General features: G+C 46.7%; 2 protein-coding genes across 3 annotated transcripts in view; both read right to left on the bottom strand.

Annotated features, from left to right (window-relative positions):
- Window positions 1–287: 287 nt before the first annotated feature.
- Window positions 288–12,476, bottom strand: si:ch211-266g18.9 (transforming growth factor-beta receptor-associated protein 1). 2 transcript variants are annotated; one of them, XM_042056841.1, is made up of 13 exons: window positions 12,455–12,476; window positions 11,915–12,069; window positions 11,154–11,714; window positions 10,475–10,675; window positions 8,693–8,847; window positions 6,792–6,874; window positions 6,087–6,431; window positions 5,650–5,707; window positions 5,399–5,548; window positions 4,724–4,864; window positions 4,442–4,598; window positions 2,809–3,200; window positions 288–1,480 (listed from the first exon to the last, which is right to left on the bottom strand). In XM_042056841.1, exons 2-13 carry the CDS (start codon window positions 12,027–12,029, stop codon window positions 1,310–1,312), a joined length of 2,529 nt encoding a protein of 842 aa, XP_041912775.1. In that variant the 5' UTR covers window positions 12,030–12,069; window positions 12,455–12,476; the 3' UTR covers window positions 288–1,309. The 2 variants fall into 2 exon arrangements, with proteins under 2 accessions (XP_041912775.1, XP_041912766.1); XM_042056832.1 differs by having other exon boundaries at window positions 2,809–3,230; window positions 12,455–12,475.
- A 1,889-nt stretch (window positions 12,477–14,365) lies between these two features.
- Window positions 14,366–16,011, bottom strand: part of fhl5 (four and a half LIM domains 5) — a 5,767-nt gene continuing 4,121 nt past the window's right edge. The window contains exons 5-6 of the mRNA XM_042096991.1: window positions 15,554–15,740; window positions 14,366–14,588 (exon numbers count right to left, since the gene is read on the bottom strand). Coding sequence (XP_041952925.1) covers window positions 14,437–14,588; window positions 15,554–15,740 — 339 coding nt within the window. The 3' untranslated portion in view covers window positions 14,366–14,436. The remainder of the gene's footprint in view (window positions 14,589–15,553; window positions 15,741–16,011) is intronic.

Raw genomic sequence — 16,011 nt, 5'->3', positions numbered from 1 at the left:
CCAGTTCAGGTGCCCTGGAGTGACAGCCAAATATGGCGCCGGGCCGTGGGCCTGATGCCCTTAGCCCCTAGCACACAGCCACACACTCTCTCACACACACACACACACATATCCACTCCCTTTCACTCTCTCACACACACAAAGCCACTCACTCTGTCTTACACACACATACCCACTCACTCTCTTTCACACACACACACACACATACCCACTCTCTCTTTCTCACACACACAGCCACTCAATCTCACACACACACACACACCCACTCACTCTCTCTCTCACACACACACAGCCACTCAATCTCACACACACACAGCCACTCAATCTCTCTCTCTCACACACACACACACATCTTCAGAGCTGCCAAGTTGGCCATAAAGTCGCTAATTAAAACGAAGCGGTGTGTTTGGTCCCCTGCAAAGCCTCTCTTCTTCTCACTCGTGTGCCGCTGGTGAGTGCGGGCTGAGCGCCGGAGCTGCACTGTTATTGGCTCCGAACGAGCCGGACGAGACGTGCGGGGGGGCCATGCCCTGGGCGCCCCCTTGTGCTGACGTCAGCCCAGCGGCCACTAAAAGAACTTACGAGCGGACCGTTAAGAGGCCACTGCGGAAAAAGAGACAAGAGCACGCAAAGTTTGTACCCATGTACAATACACACAGTTCAAGAGCTCATTGCACAGTGTGTACCCATGTAGACTATTCACACAGTTCAAGAGCTCATTGCACAGTGTGTACCCATGTAGACTATTCACACAGTTCAAGAGCTCATTGCACAGTGCGTACCCATGTACAATACACACAATTCAAGAGCTCATTGCCTTGTGCCATGTATCATTTCACAGATAGTTTCCATATTGTTACTCTAATTATGCAGCCATTTACAGAAAGATTGAAGATGAGAGTGGGCATTTGGAGCGATATCCCCACCCCCTCACTTGCACCCCCAGAGTAAGTAGTGAGCACGGAGTTGCAGCAGTAAAATAAATATCGCTGCTTGGGGGACGTGGTCGACCTGAGTTCAATTGCTGACTAGTGTTTTTAAGTCGCTAAAAGCCTGGCCTGTGGACTGAAGTCTGATAGAGATATATAGACCTTTGGAGTCTAATAGATGTAGGCCTTTGGAGTCAGATAGAGATGTAGGCCTTTGGAGTCTGATAGACATGTAGGCCTTTGGAGTCTGATAGACATGTAGGCCTTTGGAGACTGACAGAGATGTAGGTCTTTGGAGACTGACATAGATGTAGGCTTTTGGAGTAGGGTCAGCTTTGTGCCCTTCAGCCTTTGTTTAGGACCCATGCCTTTGCGAGACGTTATGATGTTGTTATGACGGTGCCAGGGGCACCTTTGCCACCCGTGGTGCAGTGGAGGTGGACGAGCTCGCCCGTTGGCATGAAGACAAACTCGGGTCGTGCGAGTAGACGCTGGCAGACCTGGCACCTGGTGCCACGTTCCAGTTTGATCATCCTGTTTGCAGCCTCAGTCTGAGGAGAGACAGAGAGGGGACAGAGTCATCAGTGGTGTTTTGCCTTCAGCATCAGAAGTGTCAGTGGACCCACAGAGTCAAGTCTCAACAGCTAATCCAAACACAGACTTTTCTGTGTGCACCAACAGTGAAACACAACAACAAAAATGCCTCCTGTCTGGAAACTTGAAGGATAGAAAAAGGTACAACAACACCTCACCTTGTGGACTTGTGTGGTTTTAAAAAAAGGTACAACACCGCACCTTGTGGACTTGTGTGGTTTTACCGACAGTTTAAGAACTGTATCCACTACTCTGACACTTTCTTAATTGGGCTTGTGTACCGTGGTGGTAAACTGCTGTACTGTACATCTTAGGCGGTCAGTTTGTTAGATGTGCCCTTGTGTGGTCTGGTGACAGGTGAACAGAGGTTGAAAATAGCAGACCAGATCCACATACACACATGGTTTGTGATTTTAGTTCCAGAGTTGTGAAGCCATATGTTAAATATACTTAAAGTTCATTAGCACTTTAAAGGTGAATGGTTCTGTGGTGATGTTTCTTTACACAAACTACAGTAGTTACTGAAAAAAAGGGAACAAATTGTGAAACTGCAAATGTGATGAATGGTCTTTGATAAAGAACGAGGTTTCTAAAGGTTTCTAGGTAGAAAACACACAGGATCTTTTAACTAGTAGGATTTTCCCCCCTATGTTCTATTCTAGATAGAAAGATAGATAGAAACTTTATTGATCCCCATTGGGAAATTCTAGCTCTATTGAAGTCGGAACCTTTCCATTCTTCATGCCTTGTCCACACAAACCTGGGTATTTATGAGCACATAGCTTTTCCAATGTGTTTTGGCCTTTCATCTCTTCCGGCCTAATGTCACTCACTGTCTGTTTGATTGATATGTTCTTGACAGCCTTCCATGGCTGTTTTTGCATATTCGTTCATGTGGACAAGACCTCATTCCCTTTGCTTCTGCTTTGCTTAATTCAACAAATCGTCAAAGCGGTACACAAATCACACAGTGTAGATGCTGCTGGACCCAAGACCTTGACTGTAGCTCTCTTTCAATACAATTTCAAGATGAGATTCCCAAAATAGTCACGTCTTGAACTGTATTGTCTTCTTTAAACTTCTTCAGTCTGCAGCGAAGCATAAAACTCAAAACGTCACTGTTTTGGGAATCTCATTTGAATTGCATTTGAAAAGAGAGCTACAGCGTGCTTTCCTAGCTCTGCTCACCCGTGTGGATGTGACCCTGCACTGCTCTGCTCACCCGTGTGGACGTGACCCTGCACTGCTCTGCTCACCCGTGTGGACGTGACCCTGCTCTGCTCACCCGTGTGGATGTGACCCTGCGCTGCTCTGCGGTGGTCAGAGTCGCCTCCACCTGCCTCATCCTCCTCTGGTGGAACGCGCTCCTTAGCGCCTCCTGGAGGAAGCTCCCCACCATCTGCACGGACCAGGCCGCTGGCAGCGCCTGCAGCACGGCGGCCGCGTCAAACGCCCTGGCGTGACGGTTCAGCAGGTCTGCTGCAGCGCCCTCTGCTGCCGTGGAGTCCAGGTAGATCTGCAGCAGCGAGAGGAAAAGCCTCTGCCTGAAGTCCCGCTCGCGGCCAGCAGAGGTCCTCCAACAGTAGTCCACGGCTGCCTGCTTGTCCTTCTCCTCATGGACTAAGATCTGCAGGGCCTTCTTATGCTCCCCAGTCTTCCCAAGCAAGATCGCTTTCTCCGTGTGTAAATTTGTGGATGCAATTTTATCTGCCATACAGATGCAGGATATGTGTTAGTGATGATGGCTATGATGATGTCAACAACATAGACAAATGACAGTCAACATGTACACAGAGATCTAGGCTCTCAAGGATGTTTAGCAAATCAACAATTAAATATTGTTTCTGTTTTATGGTGTACCTATTTTTCCCATCAATTTGTTTTGGAGTGGAAGCAAAGAGCATTTGTGGTTGGTGAAGGCTGCTTTTAAGGTGTGATCACAGATTTCACTCCAGGGGGATATTCATTGACAGATTGAACACCATCTGCCATTAACCGGTTTGGAGATGATCATCATAATATGAAACAGGATGTCCAGACGCACACACACACAACACACACACACACACACACACACACACACACACACACACACACACACATACACACACACAGTCTCAGTCTTCTTTCACATGCATGCACACGCACACACACACACACACACACACACACACACACACACACAAATACACACACACAGTCTCAGTCTTCTTTCACATACATGCACACGCACACACACACACACACACACACACACACAGTCTGCCATCCATGACATCCATGCCCAGAAATGTTCCATACTGACCAGGCCAGACACACAAACACAGTCTGGTGCATCTATAATTCACCCAGTTTTTAGCTGAGAAAGCAACACAAAAGAGCAATAAATAAAACATAGGTGTCCTTTAAATGTCAACGCTCTGTCACCTTGGATGACCACACTGGATTACCAAAGTGTGTGTTCATCACGTCAGGATTCAGTGACCGTTAAGAGCGTCGTCATCACAGCGAGTCGACTGCCACAGAAGCTGCTGCAGGGTGGACCTAAAACCCTAATCCTAACCTAATCCTAACCCACCTAAAACAACCTGGATGGGTTATGAGAACTGTGCGCTAATCATAACGAAACCCACTGACCGTGCCTAGCGGCTGGGTTGTGAGAACTGTGCGCTAATCATAACAAAACCCACTGACCGTGCCTAGCAGCTGCATCCCTCTGGGCCAGCTGCTACAGCAGATGCTTCTGGACCGACCCAGACCCCAACCCCAACCCCAATCCACCCAGGACCGACCCAGACCCCAACCCCAACCCCAACCCACCCAGGACCGACCCAGACCCCAAACCCAACCCCAACCCCCCAGGACGACCGTGAGTGAATTAGGATTCTAGTGTGTTGACCATCACTGGAGTCACTGACCGTGCACAGCGACCGTGTCACAGTGAGCAGATAGCCACAGGAGCTGCTGCAGCTTGCGTCTGATGTCTTCGCCGGCCGATGCGTCCGCCTCTCCGGGGCTGCGCTGGAGAATCCGGGCGATGTACGCCAGCGCCAGGAGGGTGTGATGGCTCTCCTCCTGCCAAGAGACCATTTCATCAGAGCCCGTCGAGTTTGCCCCCTTCCCTCTAAATACCCCGCTAAATCTCATCAAGGCCTGGTAGTATTAAAGCATTACGGCATTAAGCGTGCTTTAGTACCGACCTTGCTTTTTAATACTCCAACCAAATATTCCAGATACATCAGTGAAGACACGGGATACTTTTGTAAAAAAGGGATGACCTCGTCCGCGTGACAGGATGGGATGGGTCTTTCAGTGTCCTGCATGAAGATTTGGACTCCTGCCTTCACGTGAAAATGACACACACAAAATCACTGGTCACTCTCAGAATAGGCTGCTAATGCATGTAAAACCACTGGCTAACCCTTTACTTCAACACTCGTTCATTTAACACTGCCACTTTTGTTGATGTTCTTGCTGTTGCAGCATAATATACTGTATCATGATGACAATTGTCATTATGGTGCCATTACATACACACACACACACACACACACACAGTCATGCACACACAGTCACGCACATACAAGCATACACAAAGTTGCAAGAGTAAGGGGTGGAGTAGGAGATGGACACAAACTGACCAGCGGGAGAGGATGTACAGGACTGATCTAGTTTCTGTTCTTGTTTGTTCAGTGTTCACTTGTTCGTATTTTCTTTCTTTTGTGCCTGAGTTGCCCTCTGAGCTCCTGTGTTAGTCCTGTGGATCCATCTCAGCTCTCAGCACACTGTTTCGCTGTACAATTCTGCCCTCTACCCTCTGCAGATGTGCAGGGCAGGAGAAACGTGTGTGTGTGTGTGTGTGTGTGTGTGAATACCTCTTGATCTCTCTGCACGGCCCAATCCGCAAAGCTCCAGAAGGTGTCTCTGTCGTCCAGCTGTCTCAGTGTACTCAGGATGTGCTCGTACGCGTCGGCCGCTGTCTGAGAGCTGTCATCATACTGCCCTTCGGCCATCCTCACCCACGTCTGCGGAGACAAAGACACCGTTGTGTCGCTGGTACTCTGTCCTCCACAAGTCATTGAGTCAATTTTAGCCAAGCGGATGAATCATCGGGCTAAATCGCTACCTGAATCGCACTGAAATGTTGACCGTGGCTCTGGTAGAGCAGTCCAAGGGCAAAGAATCTGCATGAAGAGAATTACGGTGAATTAAGTGGCATTCATAATGTGACTGATTTGGTCAACAAATGAAGCTGTCCATTCTTCCCTATTTACACCATTAATTAACACCTAGATGCTAGGGCCCTAATTTGCATGATGGGCGAAGTCTAAAGTCTAACTAAAGCTACTTTAGTGACTAGACAAAATCTATTTGCTAGTTTAACACCATGGGCAAGTTATTGAAGTGCAAACATTGATGAGTCATCTCAATGCTTCCATATGCCACATGACAGTTGTGTTTCAAGCATGAGAACTTTGCTTTGCACTTAATTTGTACTTGGCCCCTAATAAGCTTAGGCAAAATTGTGTTGCTTTTGAAAGAAAATGAATAAGCATCTCTGACCTTTTGTGCTGTCTCAGGTCAGATGCACTCAGGTCAAGATGGCAGTCATTGGGAGAGGTCACCATCTGACCGAGCCTCTCACTCTCCCCCAACTGCAAGTAGACTTTCAGGAGTGCGGAGTCGACGTCCGAGCGACACGACAGACCCTGAGTGGTCCCTCTGACCGCCTGCAGGAAGTCGCCCAGGAAGTGGAGGAAGCGGTGGAGCGAGGCCTGGTCCTCCGTGCTCATGAGGCGCAGGTCCCTGCTGGTGCTGACGGACGGCAGCTGGCTGTCGAAGTCCCCACAGACGTCGCTGACCTCTGGGTACAGACGGATGATTTCCCGCGGGTCCAAGTCACCGTCTCTGGACGACAGCAGAATACAGGAATAACTTACTTCATTACAGAAAGGTTTGACTGAGGCAGTCAATGATGATGCACCAATTTACAAAATGAACATTAGTTTTGTTTACAGTATATTTCATGTCTATATCCTTTTATTTTGCAACTAGCATTTGGAAGTAGTAGGAGGATATTGCTTTACTGAAGCATAATATGGCTCCATTCATGATGGATAAAACTAGATATTTACATTTAAATCAGTCTGAATAATTGTACATGTAAAAAAATGAATGAAACATCACATCTGTGGTCAATTCATAGTAGCAAGATTCTACATTTCAGTAATGTATAAATGATTAGAGCACTGGTTCAAAAGAACTTACATCAGGAGTCCTTTGGCCTCTTTGAAACTCTCCTGGTAGAAGTGCATTAATCCCAACATGCAGGAAATGTTCTTCCTTAGGTCCTGTAAATCATGAATAATGAATGGGGAAATATAAATCTTGGATTATTGGATTATTAAGTGAGTGTTGGCCCACACAAGGCAACTCGCCCTTCAACCCTGAGGGCAAAAAGACTGTGGGATTAAAATATTAGTCCTACCTCAATAACACAGCACCAGATTAACAGCTGTAACCTCTATCTGAATTACTTAACGCCAGACTTCCTCCCTACGGGAGAACTGAATATATACATGAGCGTGCCACTGACCAGAGTCAACCTGGTGACCCGGCAAGCCAGAGGGAAACACCTCCACAGTACCGAATTGTGTTGCTTTACTTCTATCCACAGTGACTGCAGAGTACAGACATACATCATCCTCAGTGTGTGTGTTCATGGTTATTTTATTTGGCCCTTAGGGCATTAGGGTCGTGGACATAAAAAATATGTGGCTGCCTCTTAAAAACACATGTAATTCCTGTGCAATAACTGGGATCTTGGATATTGCCCGTTGACCTTTGTGTTGTGGTTGTCAACGCATGACTTAACCAGTGAAACTCTTGACCCCATGTGACCTTAGTATTGTTGCTGTTGTTGTTAACACATTACTTACAGTGCTATGCTCTAGCTGGCATATAAAACCCGAAATGTCATCCCAGGAGGATGCAGGTCATACACAACGTTTGTAGTAAGCCAATAGCGCTGCGCTGATACCGCTGTCATCACATCAGCTGTTTCTGCGTGCCACTTACGGCCCGAGTCTGAGCCTCGTCTGGGCCAGGTTGCCGCTGCAGAAACAGCTGTTGTCCGAATCATTTCTAACCTACATTTTTTTCCCCTCCCGCCTGATCAGATTTGAACGGTGTGTCACATCTGGTGGGTGTATCCCGTGAACACGTCGTGTAATCAGCTCAAATGAGAGAGCCGCTTATCCCCCGTAGACACAATGACTCCATGGTGGGCTTAAGAACACGGCTAACATACATCCCATCAAAATGCTATTGTAATGCTTGTAATGTATGTGTATGTGTGTGTGTGTGTGTGTGTGCGTGTGTGTGTGTGTGTGCTTGTGTCAGACAACACTCATCTATCTTAGCGCAATAGCTGTGGGTCTGTCTGATTGGATAATTTTAAAGGTTAATGCTGGTAACATGATTTGCATCATCTGCATTTGCATCATTTCAGACCGTGAGAAAAGACAGACGAACAGCCGACACAGACACAGGACAAGTCTGGCTCTCATCTTAGTCAGATTTCACACATATAACAGGTGCTTTTGTTCAACACAATTCTTTTATAAGCACATATGTTAAGGTAGTGTTCAACACAACTCTTTTATAAGCGCATATGTTAAGGTAGTGTTCAACACAACTCTTTTATAAGCGCATATGTTAAGGTAGTGTTCAACACAACTCTTTTATAAGCGCATATGTTAAGGTAGTGTTCAACACAACTCTTTTATAAGCGCATATGTTAAGGTAGTGTTCAACACAATTCTTTTATAAGCGCATATGTTGAGGTAGTTGCGCCCCCCCCCCATTCTATTTACTTAATTACTTTATTAATTTATTTTATTTCCAATCTTATTTTTCATTTTCATGCTCCTTGGGTATCAAACTTGAGTACCATGTATTTGGTGTTGGTAGTCGCATTTGCGACCGTTAGGAAAACAGATCAAAGTTGGAGTCCGGTGCTGACCTCAGAACAGGTCTGGTGTGGGTGAAGAGCGATGCCTGTGTGTTCACTGAGTCCAGTGCTGACCTCAGAACAGGTCTGGTGTGGGTGTGGGTGAAGAGCGATGCCTGTGTGTTCACTGTGTCCTTCGCTGGTGTCTTTTCTTTACCTGGTATGAGTGCTGTGGCAGGAGCTCTCTAACACCGTCCAGCAGGACCAGAGCCTGGTCCATCCTCTCCTCCGCCATCAGAGCCTCGATCTGATCCTCAAGGGCACATGGACGCAGGCAGTAAATCTCCCTCTCCGCGATGACTAACACCCCCTCTGGGAAGGAGAGGAGGAAGACAGTAAAAGCAGGAGGATAGAGGAGGAGAGGAGAGAAGAACAGAGGAGTGTTGGGGTGGAGAGAAGTGCGGAGGAAGCCTGTTATTTCTTTTATTTTGAAAAGTGTGCACAGTTGTACGTGACTCTGTTGGCCGTCAGAGTCTTTTTTAAAAATGGTCGCACTTAAAGATAATCATCATCATTATCATCAGCACCATCATTATCCTCATTAGGAGTTCACATTACCAAGAAAATAGCTTTTGGAAATGAGCACGTAAGGAGCTCCAATTACAGGGGGAGCTGTGACTCATATTGAGCAAGGTGCACTACTGAGAGCGCACAGGCGGCAGTAGGCACACAGCATGCTGGGAACTGGAATCGCTGGTGTGAAGTACCTGAAGCCACTTACTGTAATATACATTGAGTCTTATTGCAAGCAGAAAATCTTCTATAGGCATATACAGTATGTTTATACTGTATACATTTCATTCACATTCCATACACAATCTTTCCACTGTTAGTTCACTAGTTTAATCCGTATCTTAGTTTGCATCCTGGATTACAAACATTATATCACACATATTATACTTGCTATTTCATCATAAACATATGACTTGGACATTTCATGCACAGGAAGTTGTCATCCACAGGAAGAAAACGAGAGTGGCATATTTATATAGATACCAGTGCAATCCTCACAGTCCCACAGTTACAGTCTTCATCCATAGATCCCCTGCCCCACCCTGCTCTACTGCCCCACCCTGCTCTACTGCCCCACCCTGCTCTACTGCCCCACCCTGCTCTACTGCCCCACCCTGCTCTACTGCCCCACCCTGCTCTACTGCCCCACCTGTTTCTTCAACACTCTCACTCTCTGTCACAAACTGTACAAAACTAACACACACATTTCCCACGCTGCTGCCAGGATGACAAGTCTCCCCAGGGACCGCCCAATCTCTCATTGTTCATTTGCCTGGTCATCACACACACACACACACACACACACTGGACTGCACCCAGGACAACACACCCCCACTGGACCGCCACTTCCTCATCTTGCGCTCTGGGCACAGCCACAGGTCCCTGAGGTGCAGCAGGGCTTGCTTTGGCAAAAGTCTGGTACCTGTAGCCATAGTGGCACTTTAGCACCACACCCCGCCGAGAACCCTTCCATTGCTTAAGTGCCTGTGAGCACTGTCTGCCACTGCTGTGTGATGTTCATAGCTGTGTGAACTATGTGTGCATACTACAGTCAAGCAACTGTTGTCTGCTAATGACGACTGTCTGCTGTATGATGTTTATAGCTGTGTATACTAACGGTCAAGCAACTGTTGTCTTCTACTGACGACTGTCTGGTCTGGTGTGTGAAGTTCTATGTTCTATGGAATCGTGAAAATAACTGAACCCACAAGGACCTATCTGTCACTACAAGCTACATATTACAATGCACACATTGTATAGATTTCCATGATTACTGAACCCCCAAGGACCTATCTATTGCTACAAGCTATATATTACAATAAACACATTCTATACATTTCCATGATATCTGAACCCACAAGGACCTCTATCTATCGCTACATGCTGTATGGCAACATGTGAGAGTGTGCCAGTGGTCAAGAGGCACCTGTGGTGGGGGTCAGTGTCGCTGCCTTGGGTATGGGGATGACCTGCTTGAGCTGCTGGTCCAGCGTGCTGTAAACATGCACGGTCTGTGCCTGGTCCTGCAGCACCAGGGTGTAGGGGTGGCACACGGCCGCGTCCAGGATGCCCGCCGGCCATGGCACTGGAGGACGCTGGGAGATGCCATCTGACATCACAAACATGCCTGAGGGGAAAGACCAGATGCCACAGGTCAGGTGTTTGTGATGGTCATCATGCCAACAGATTCTGCATGTTAAACTGAGGAGATACTGTCAGGCTGATATAAATCTTGACTAAGAGAGAATGTAGATAGATAGATAGATAGATAGATAAATAGATAGATAGATAGATTGATTGATTGATTGATTGATTGATAGATCGATAGATAAATACATAGGTAGATAGATAGGTAGATAGATGGATAGATAGATAGATAGATAGATTGATTGATTGATTGATTGATTGATTGATTGATTGATAGATCGATAGATCGATAGATAAATACATAGGTAGATAGATAGGTAGATAGATGATAGATAGATTGATTTATTGATAGATAGATAGATGGATAGACAGAGGTGAGTCAACCAGATAGAGATTGCTTGACTGGCTGGTTTATTGATTGATTGATTGATTTCCTAATGAATGAATGTATTTCTCACCCAGTGAGCCAGGCCCGTTGAGCAGGAACTCCCTTTCTCCTGCCTGTTTGACTAGCAGGTTCTGCCTGGCCAGGTTGTGCTGGAACAGGTCGAGTGTGTTTCCGCTCTCGTAGTCGCACAGCATGTACCTGTCGGCCGTGGCGACGCACACACAGGGCTCCCTGACGGCCAGGGCCAGAGGCTCCCGCCCCAGCGGCATCTGCTTCACACACTCCCACTTGTCCACGTACACCCTGTGGACGCTGATCCACCTCCTCTTTACGGAGGCTGTGACCAGCTCTACGTACACCTGCTGAGTCGAGGACACAGAGCTGCCCACTTCCATACACGACACGTTCGGGATCTTCTTTAACGGCGAGACAGGTTCTAAGGAGAACATGTTCAGGGCAGTGACGGAACCGTCCCAGAGAACCAGCAGGTGGTTGAGGACCGGAATGGCCCTCAGCTGAGAGACAGGGCCGCTGCGGCCCATCTGACGCCGCTTCACCTCCCGGATGTTTGGGGCATCGGTGGCTACCGCACTGGGCAGGTTTAGCTGGTGGACCACGCTGTCCTTCCCACCTATGGGACCACAATAGAAATAAGCCTCAGGGTTTTATTGTGTTATCCTGACAAGCCTCAGGGTTAATGTGTTATCCTGACGAGCCTCAGGGTTTTATTGTGTTATCCCGACATTTTTGTTGTTGTTGTTTGTTTCAATGTATGTTGAATTGTGTCTTAAAATGAGATGGTCAAATGACAATCAAAATCATCAATCAAACCGATATAGAGGCTTTTGCAGCAGCACTCCACACACTGAATCCCGGCCGTGTCTTTTCCTTTGCCCACCGCTGGCTTCTCCGTCAGCAGGACGCAGCTGAAGGCTCTCACACTCATAATGGGTCTGGCTACTGCTAGTGTTGGATGTCAATGTTTACTTGAGAGAGAAGGGTTACATTCACTGAATGGTAATAGCCAAACATAGAATACAACTGTATCTCACTGTAGTTATCATAGCTATCACAGTAGTAGTAGCAGCACACAATTCAGCTGTTGCTAAATTCTCTTCTCTTCACAATTATACAAGTACTCTGAAGACAGAAGTACAATTATACAAGTATTCTGAAAGTGCAAGATCAAAATGTTTAAGTCAATTTTTAAACAATTCCAAGTTTACAAACTATCAACCACCCACAAATGACCCTACACTCGTGGGCTCTCTTCAGCGTACTGCCCAAACCCTCAACCTGTATCCTATATGCATTTTTCTACCACAAGCTTTCATAATTGTTGATTTTCTTTCAGAGTGAAGTTGTCCTTACCTCTCCTTTGAAGTCACTGGTGTGGAAGCCTCATTCCTCTAAGTGTAGTTTGACCTTGTCATGTGACTGCTCTCATCCTGAGAGGAAGTACGAGTCAGCACTTTGTGGTCAGTTCTTCAGTTGGAGCGTATAGTTGCAGGCCGTAGAGAGGAGGCTCATGCGCTCATGGGCATTCATTAACCAGTGATTCTGTGTGTGTGTGTGTGTGTGTGTGGGTGTGTTTGTGCATGTGTGTGATTCTCTCTGTGTGCACGTGTATGTGTGTGTGTGTGCTGTAAGCGTGTGTGTGTGTGTTTCTCAAATGTATGTGTGTGTGTGTGTGTGTTTTTCTTTGTGTGTGAATGTATGTGTGTTTGGGTGTGTCTATGGCAGTGTGTGTGTGTATGTATTTCTGTGTTTGTGTGTTTGTGTGTGTGTGTATGTGTGTGTGTGTGTGTGTGTGTGTGTGTGTGTGGATACTGTTGCATGAACTCAACATGACCCTGAAATGAGTTTGAATGCATTCAGTTTTAAGTGCTATTCATTTGCATGCAGTAATCAGAGTGAATTAATAATTGATTAAGAACATTTCTTAATAGTGATTATAGTTCTTCTGCTGGTAGTTTTGCAAGGTATTGTTGCTATGGCATCCACGTGGCATTCACGTCTCCTGTGGTAACTGTAATATTCAGATTACGCCAGTAGACTGAATAAATGTTAATGTTTACCATGAGCTTGCACGCACTGCTTACATCATTACGTTAGTATAAGCGCCAACCGGATGTGAGTTTAGGGGGGCGCGAGTTCGGATGGTTCCCCAGCAATAAAGCAACATAACGCGAGGCTCCGTTTGATCATTTGTAGTATGCAAGTATACGCTACGCATAAATATCACAGTAACCTTTTTTTATTCAGGAAATCAGAATTCAAAAAGTAACATCCATCAAACAGTTATAATGACTTTTTTAAAAAAAAAGACAAAAAACAAGATAGAAGTGCATGCTTTATATTTTATAGACTTTACACACAACTGCATCAGTGAAATAATCAGTCAAGCAGTGTTTAGTTCAGATAACTAGTACGTTCAGTATTCACAGAGAGAACTAGAGAAAGTAAATGACAACCAGTACGCCACGTTTAGAATTCTAGGAGCAACAACAACACTGCTATGGTACACTGCATCACGTCATAAACAACTCACCATCAAGCCTTTTTCATAGGAGTACAATAAACAGCTCTTGTCCAGCGCTTGTGGCGGTATAAGTATATATTTAACTGGAAGCCCAAGCCAGGAACACTAAAAATATGAGTGAGATGACCTCATGGTTGGTTTCTGGCAATCAGCAATCACTTTGCTTGGAGTCCACAGAGCCTCTGTGCCATCAGTGGGCTAAAGTTGGCTCCTGTATTTTTACATGTCGACAATTGGTATTAAGTCTTCACCAAAGCTTCAATCCATCACTTGGAAATACATCTATTTAAGTCTGAATTTCCGTGCTGCGGTCGGAAACACACACACACACTCATTCACACACACATATGTTTAGTTTCTCTCTCTCTCTGTCTCTCTCTCCCTCTTTTAGACCAGTGCCATGGAGAGGCCACATGGTTTGGGTTTCTCTTCTGGTCTCAGGGCTTCCAGCAGTGAGTGTGGGAGTGTGTGTGTGTGTGTGTGTGCGTGTGTGTGGAGGTGGGGGGGGGGGGGGGGGGGGGTGTATGTGTTTGGGTGCGCAAGAAAGAGAATAAGAGAGTGTGTGTGTCTTTTTGCGTGTATGTGGGCGTCTGTGGAAACTATGTGGGTGTGGTGTCTATGTGTATCTGAGTGTGTTGTGTGGTTGTTTATGTTTGTGCGTGTATGCTTCTGTGTGTGTGTGTGTGTGTGTGTGTGTGTGTGTGTGTGTGTGTGTGTGTGTGTGTGTGTGTGTGTGTGTTGTGTGTGTGTGTGTGTGTGCGTGTATGCTTCTCTGTGTGTGTGTGTGTGTGTGTGTGTCCATGTGTCCATCTCATTTCTCGCGTCCGCAGTCGGTGCACAGGATGTCGTCCCTCAGGGTGAGGAAGCCACGGCCCACCAGTGTGACGGAGCACTGCATGCAGCTGAAGCACTCACTGTGCCACTGACGCTCCTCAAACGAGATGTACTTCGCTCCGGCCAGGTCTACACACACACAGATACGGACACACACACAGGTACGGACACACACACACACACACACGCACACACACACACACATACACACACACACACACACAGATACGCGCGCAGGCGCGCATGCACCCACACACGCACACACACACACACAGATACGAACACACACACACACACATACACGCATGCATGCACGCACACACACGCACACACGCACGTGCGCACGCACCCACACACACACACACACACACACACACACACACACACAGAAACCAGAAACATACACACACACACACACAGATATGGACACACACACACACACACACACACACACATTCAGCCGAAAACACACACATAAATTGTCATTTCAAAGTCTTTTCTCATTTCAAGTAAAGTTGGGCCCACTAAGTTGCACCAAAGTCCTGATAGGCAAGTTTCCCCTCTCGACGGCCATCTTGGTTACACACTTGGGGCAATTATTTGGGGCAGCTATGTTCTTATCCAAATGAATTGGGACCTTATGTAAATATGTAAAGAGATCATATTAACGTACAGTATGTATCAGGCAAATCTGTTTAAATCTAAATTGAACGGTATAAATATCTCCCTCCAAATCACTAGACCTTGAATTTCCCCTGGGGATCAATAAAGTATCTATCTATCTATCTATCTATCTATCTACTAACTTATGGCTAAAAAGGACAAAAATGCGGTTGGTTACTGTACTAACATTACAGGAAGGGGCTGGATATATGTAGACAACTGCCATATTGGTGTTACAAACTAACTCCATACATTTCTATAGAGGATTCTTTGAGTGCTGTGTCTCCTAATTAGAAAGTCTCTGGTTACATTACAATGACTATTGGGCTTTCTCTTGCAATAGTCTTATGTTGTCCGAGACACTTGAGATTTGGCATCCATCCGAGCAGCTACAGGATTGCATTACTGTGATGATTCACACTCAAACTTACTGGTAATGGGCTTGGTGCAGCCCACACACTTCTTGGCGTAGAGGTTGCTGAAGCAGTCCAGGCAGTAGGGGTAGTTTTCACGGGAGGTGAAGCGCTGACCAGCCAGCTGCCGCTTGCAGCCGATGCACAGGAAACAGTCGCGGTGCCACGGCTTGTCCTGGTACGTCACTCCGCCGGTGGTGATGGCCTGCAGGGGACGGATGCGGGCTGTGTTAATGTGGACATATGGCCTGCAGGGGACGGATGCGGGCTGTGTTAATGTGGACATATGGCCTGCAGGGGACGGATGCGGGCTGTGTTAATGTGGACATATGGCCTGCAGGGGACGGATGCGGGCTGTGTTAATGTGGACATATGGCCTGCAGGGGACGGTTAATGTTAATGTGCTCCCCCTATACGTGTCGATACGCGTGCATCTTTGCATCTTCCGTCAAGGGTTTTCGCTGCTTCTTCGCCGG

Source organism: Alosa sapidissima, chromosome 1, assembly GCF_018492685.1.
Source record: "Alosa sapidissima isolate fAloSap1 chromosome 1, fAloSap1.pri, whole genome shotgun sequence".
Lineage (NCBI taxonomy): Eukaryota > Metazoa > Chordata > Actinopteri > Clupeiformes > Clupeidae > Alosa > Alosa sapidissima.
The sequence above is the reverse complement of the archived record's forward strand: the minus strand, read 5'-3'. Positions and strand labels throughout refer to the sequence as shown.

Bases quoted from the DNA above. Each gene is read 5' to 3' on its own strand.
- si:ch211-266g18.9 (XM_042056832.1), bottom strand. From the start codon at position 12,029: ATGAGTGTGAGAGCCTTCAGCTGCGTCCTGCTGACGGAGAAGCCAGCG. The intron at 11,715-11,914 runs GTTTGATTGATG...GTGGTCCCATAG, and splicing joins CTGCAAAAGCCTCTATATCG to GTGGGAAGGACAGCGTGGTC. The intron at 6,432-6,791 runs GTAAGTTCTTTT...GCTGTCGTCCAG, and splicing joins GAGGCCAAAGGACTCCTGAT to AGACGGTGACTTGGACCCGC.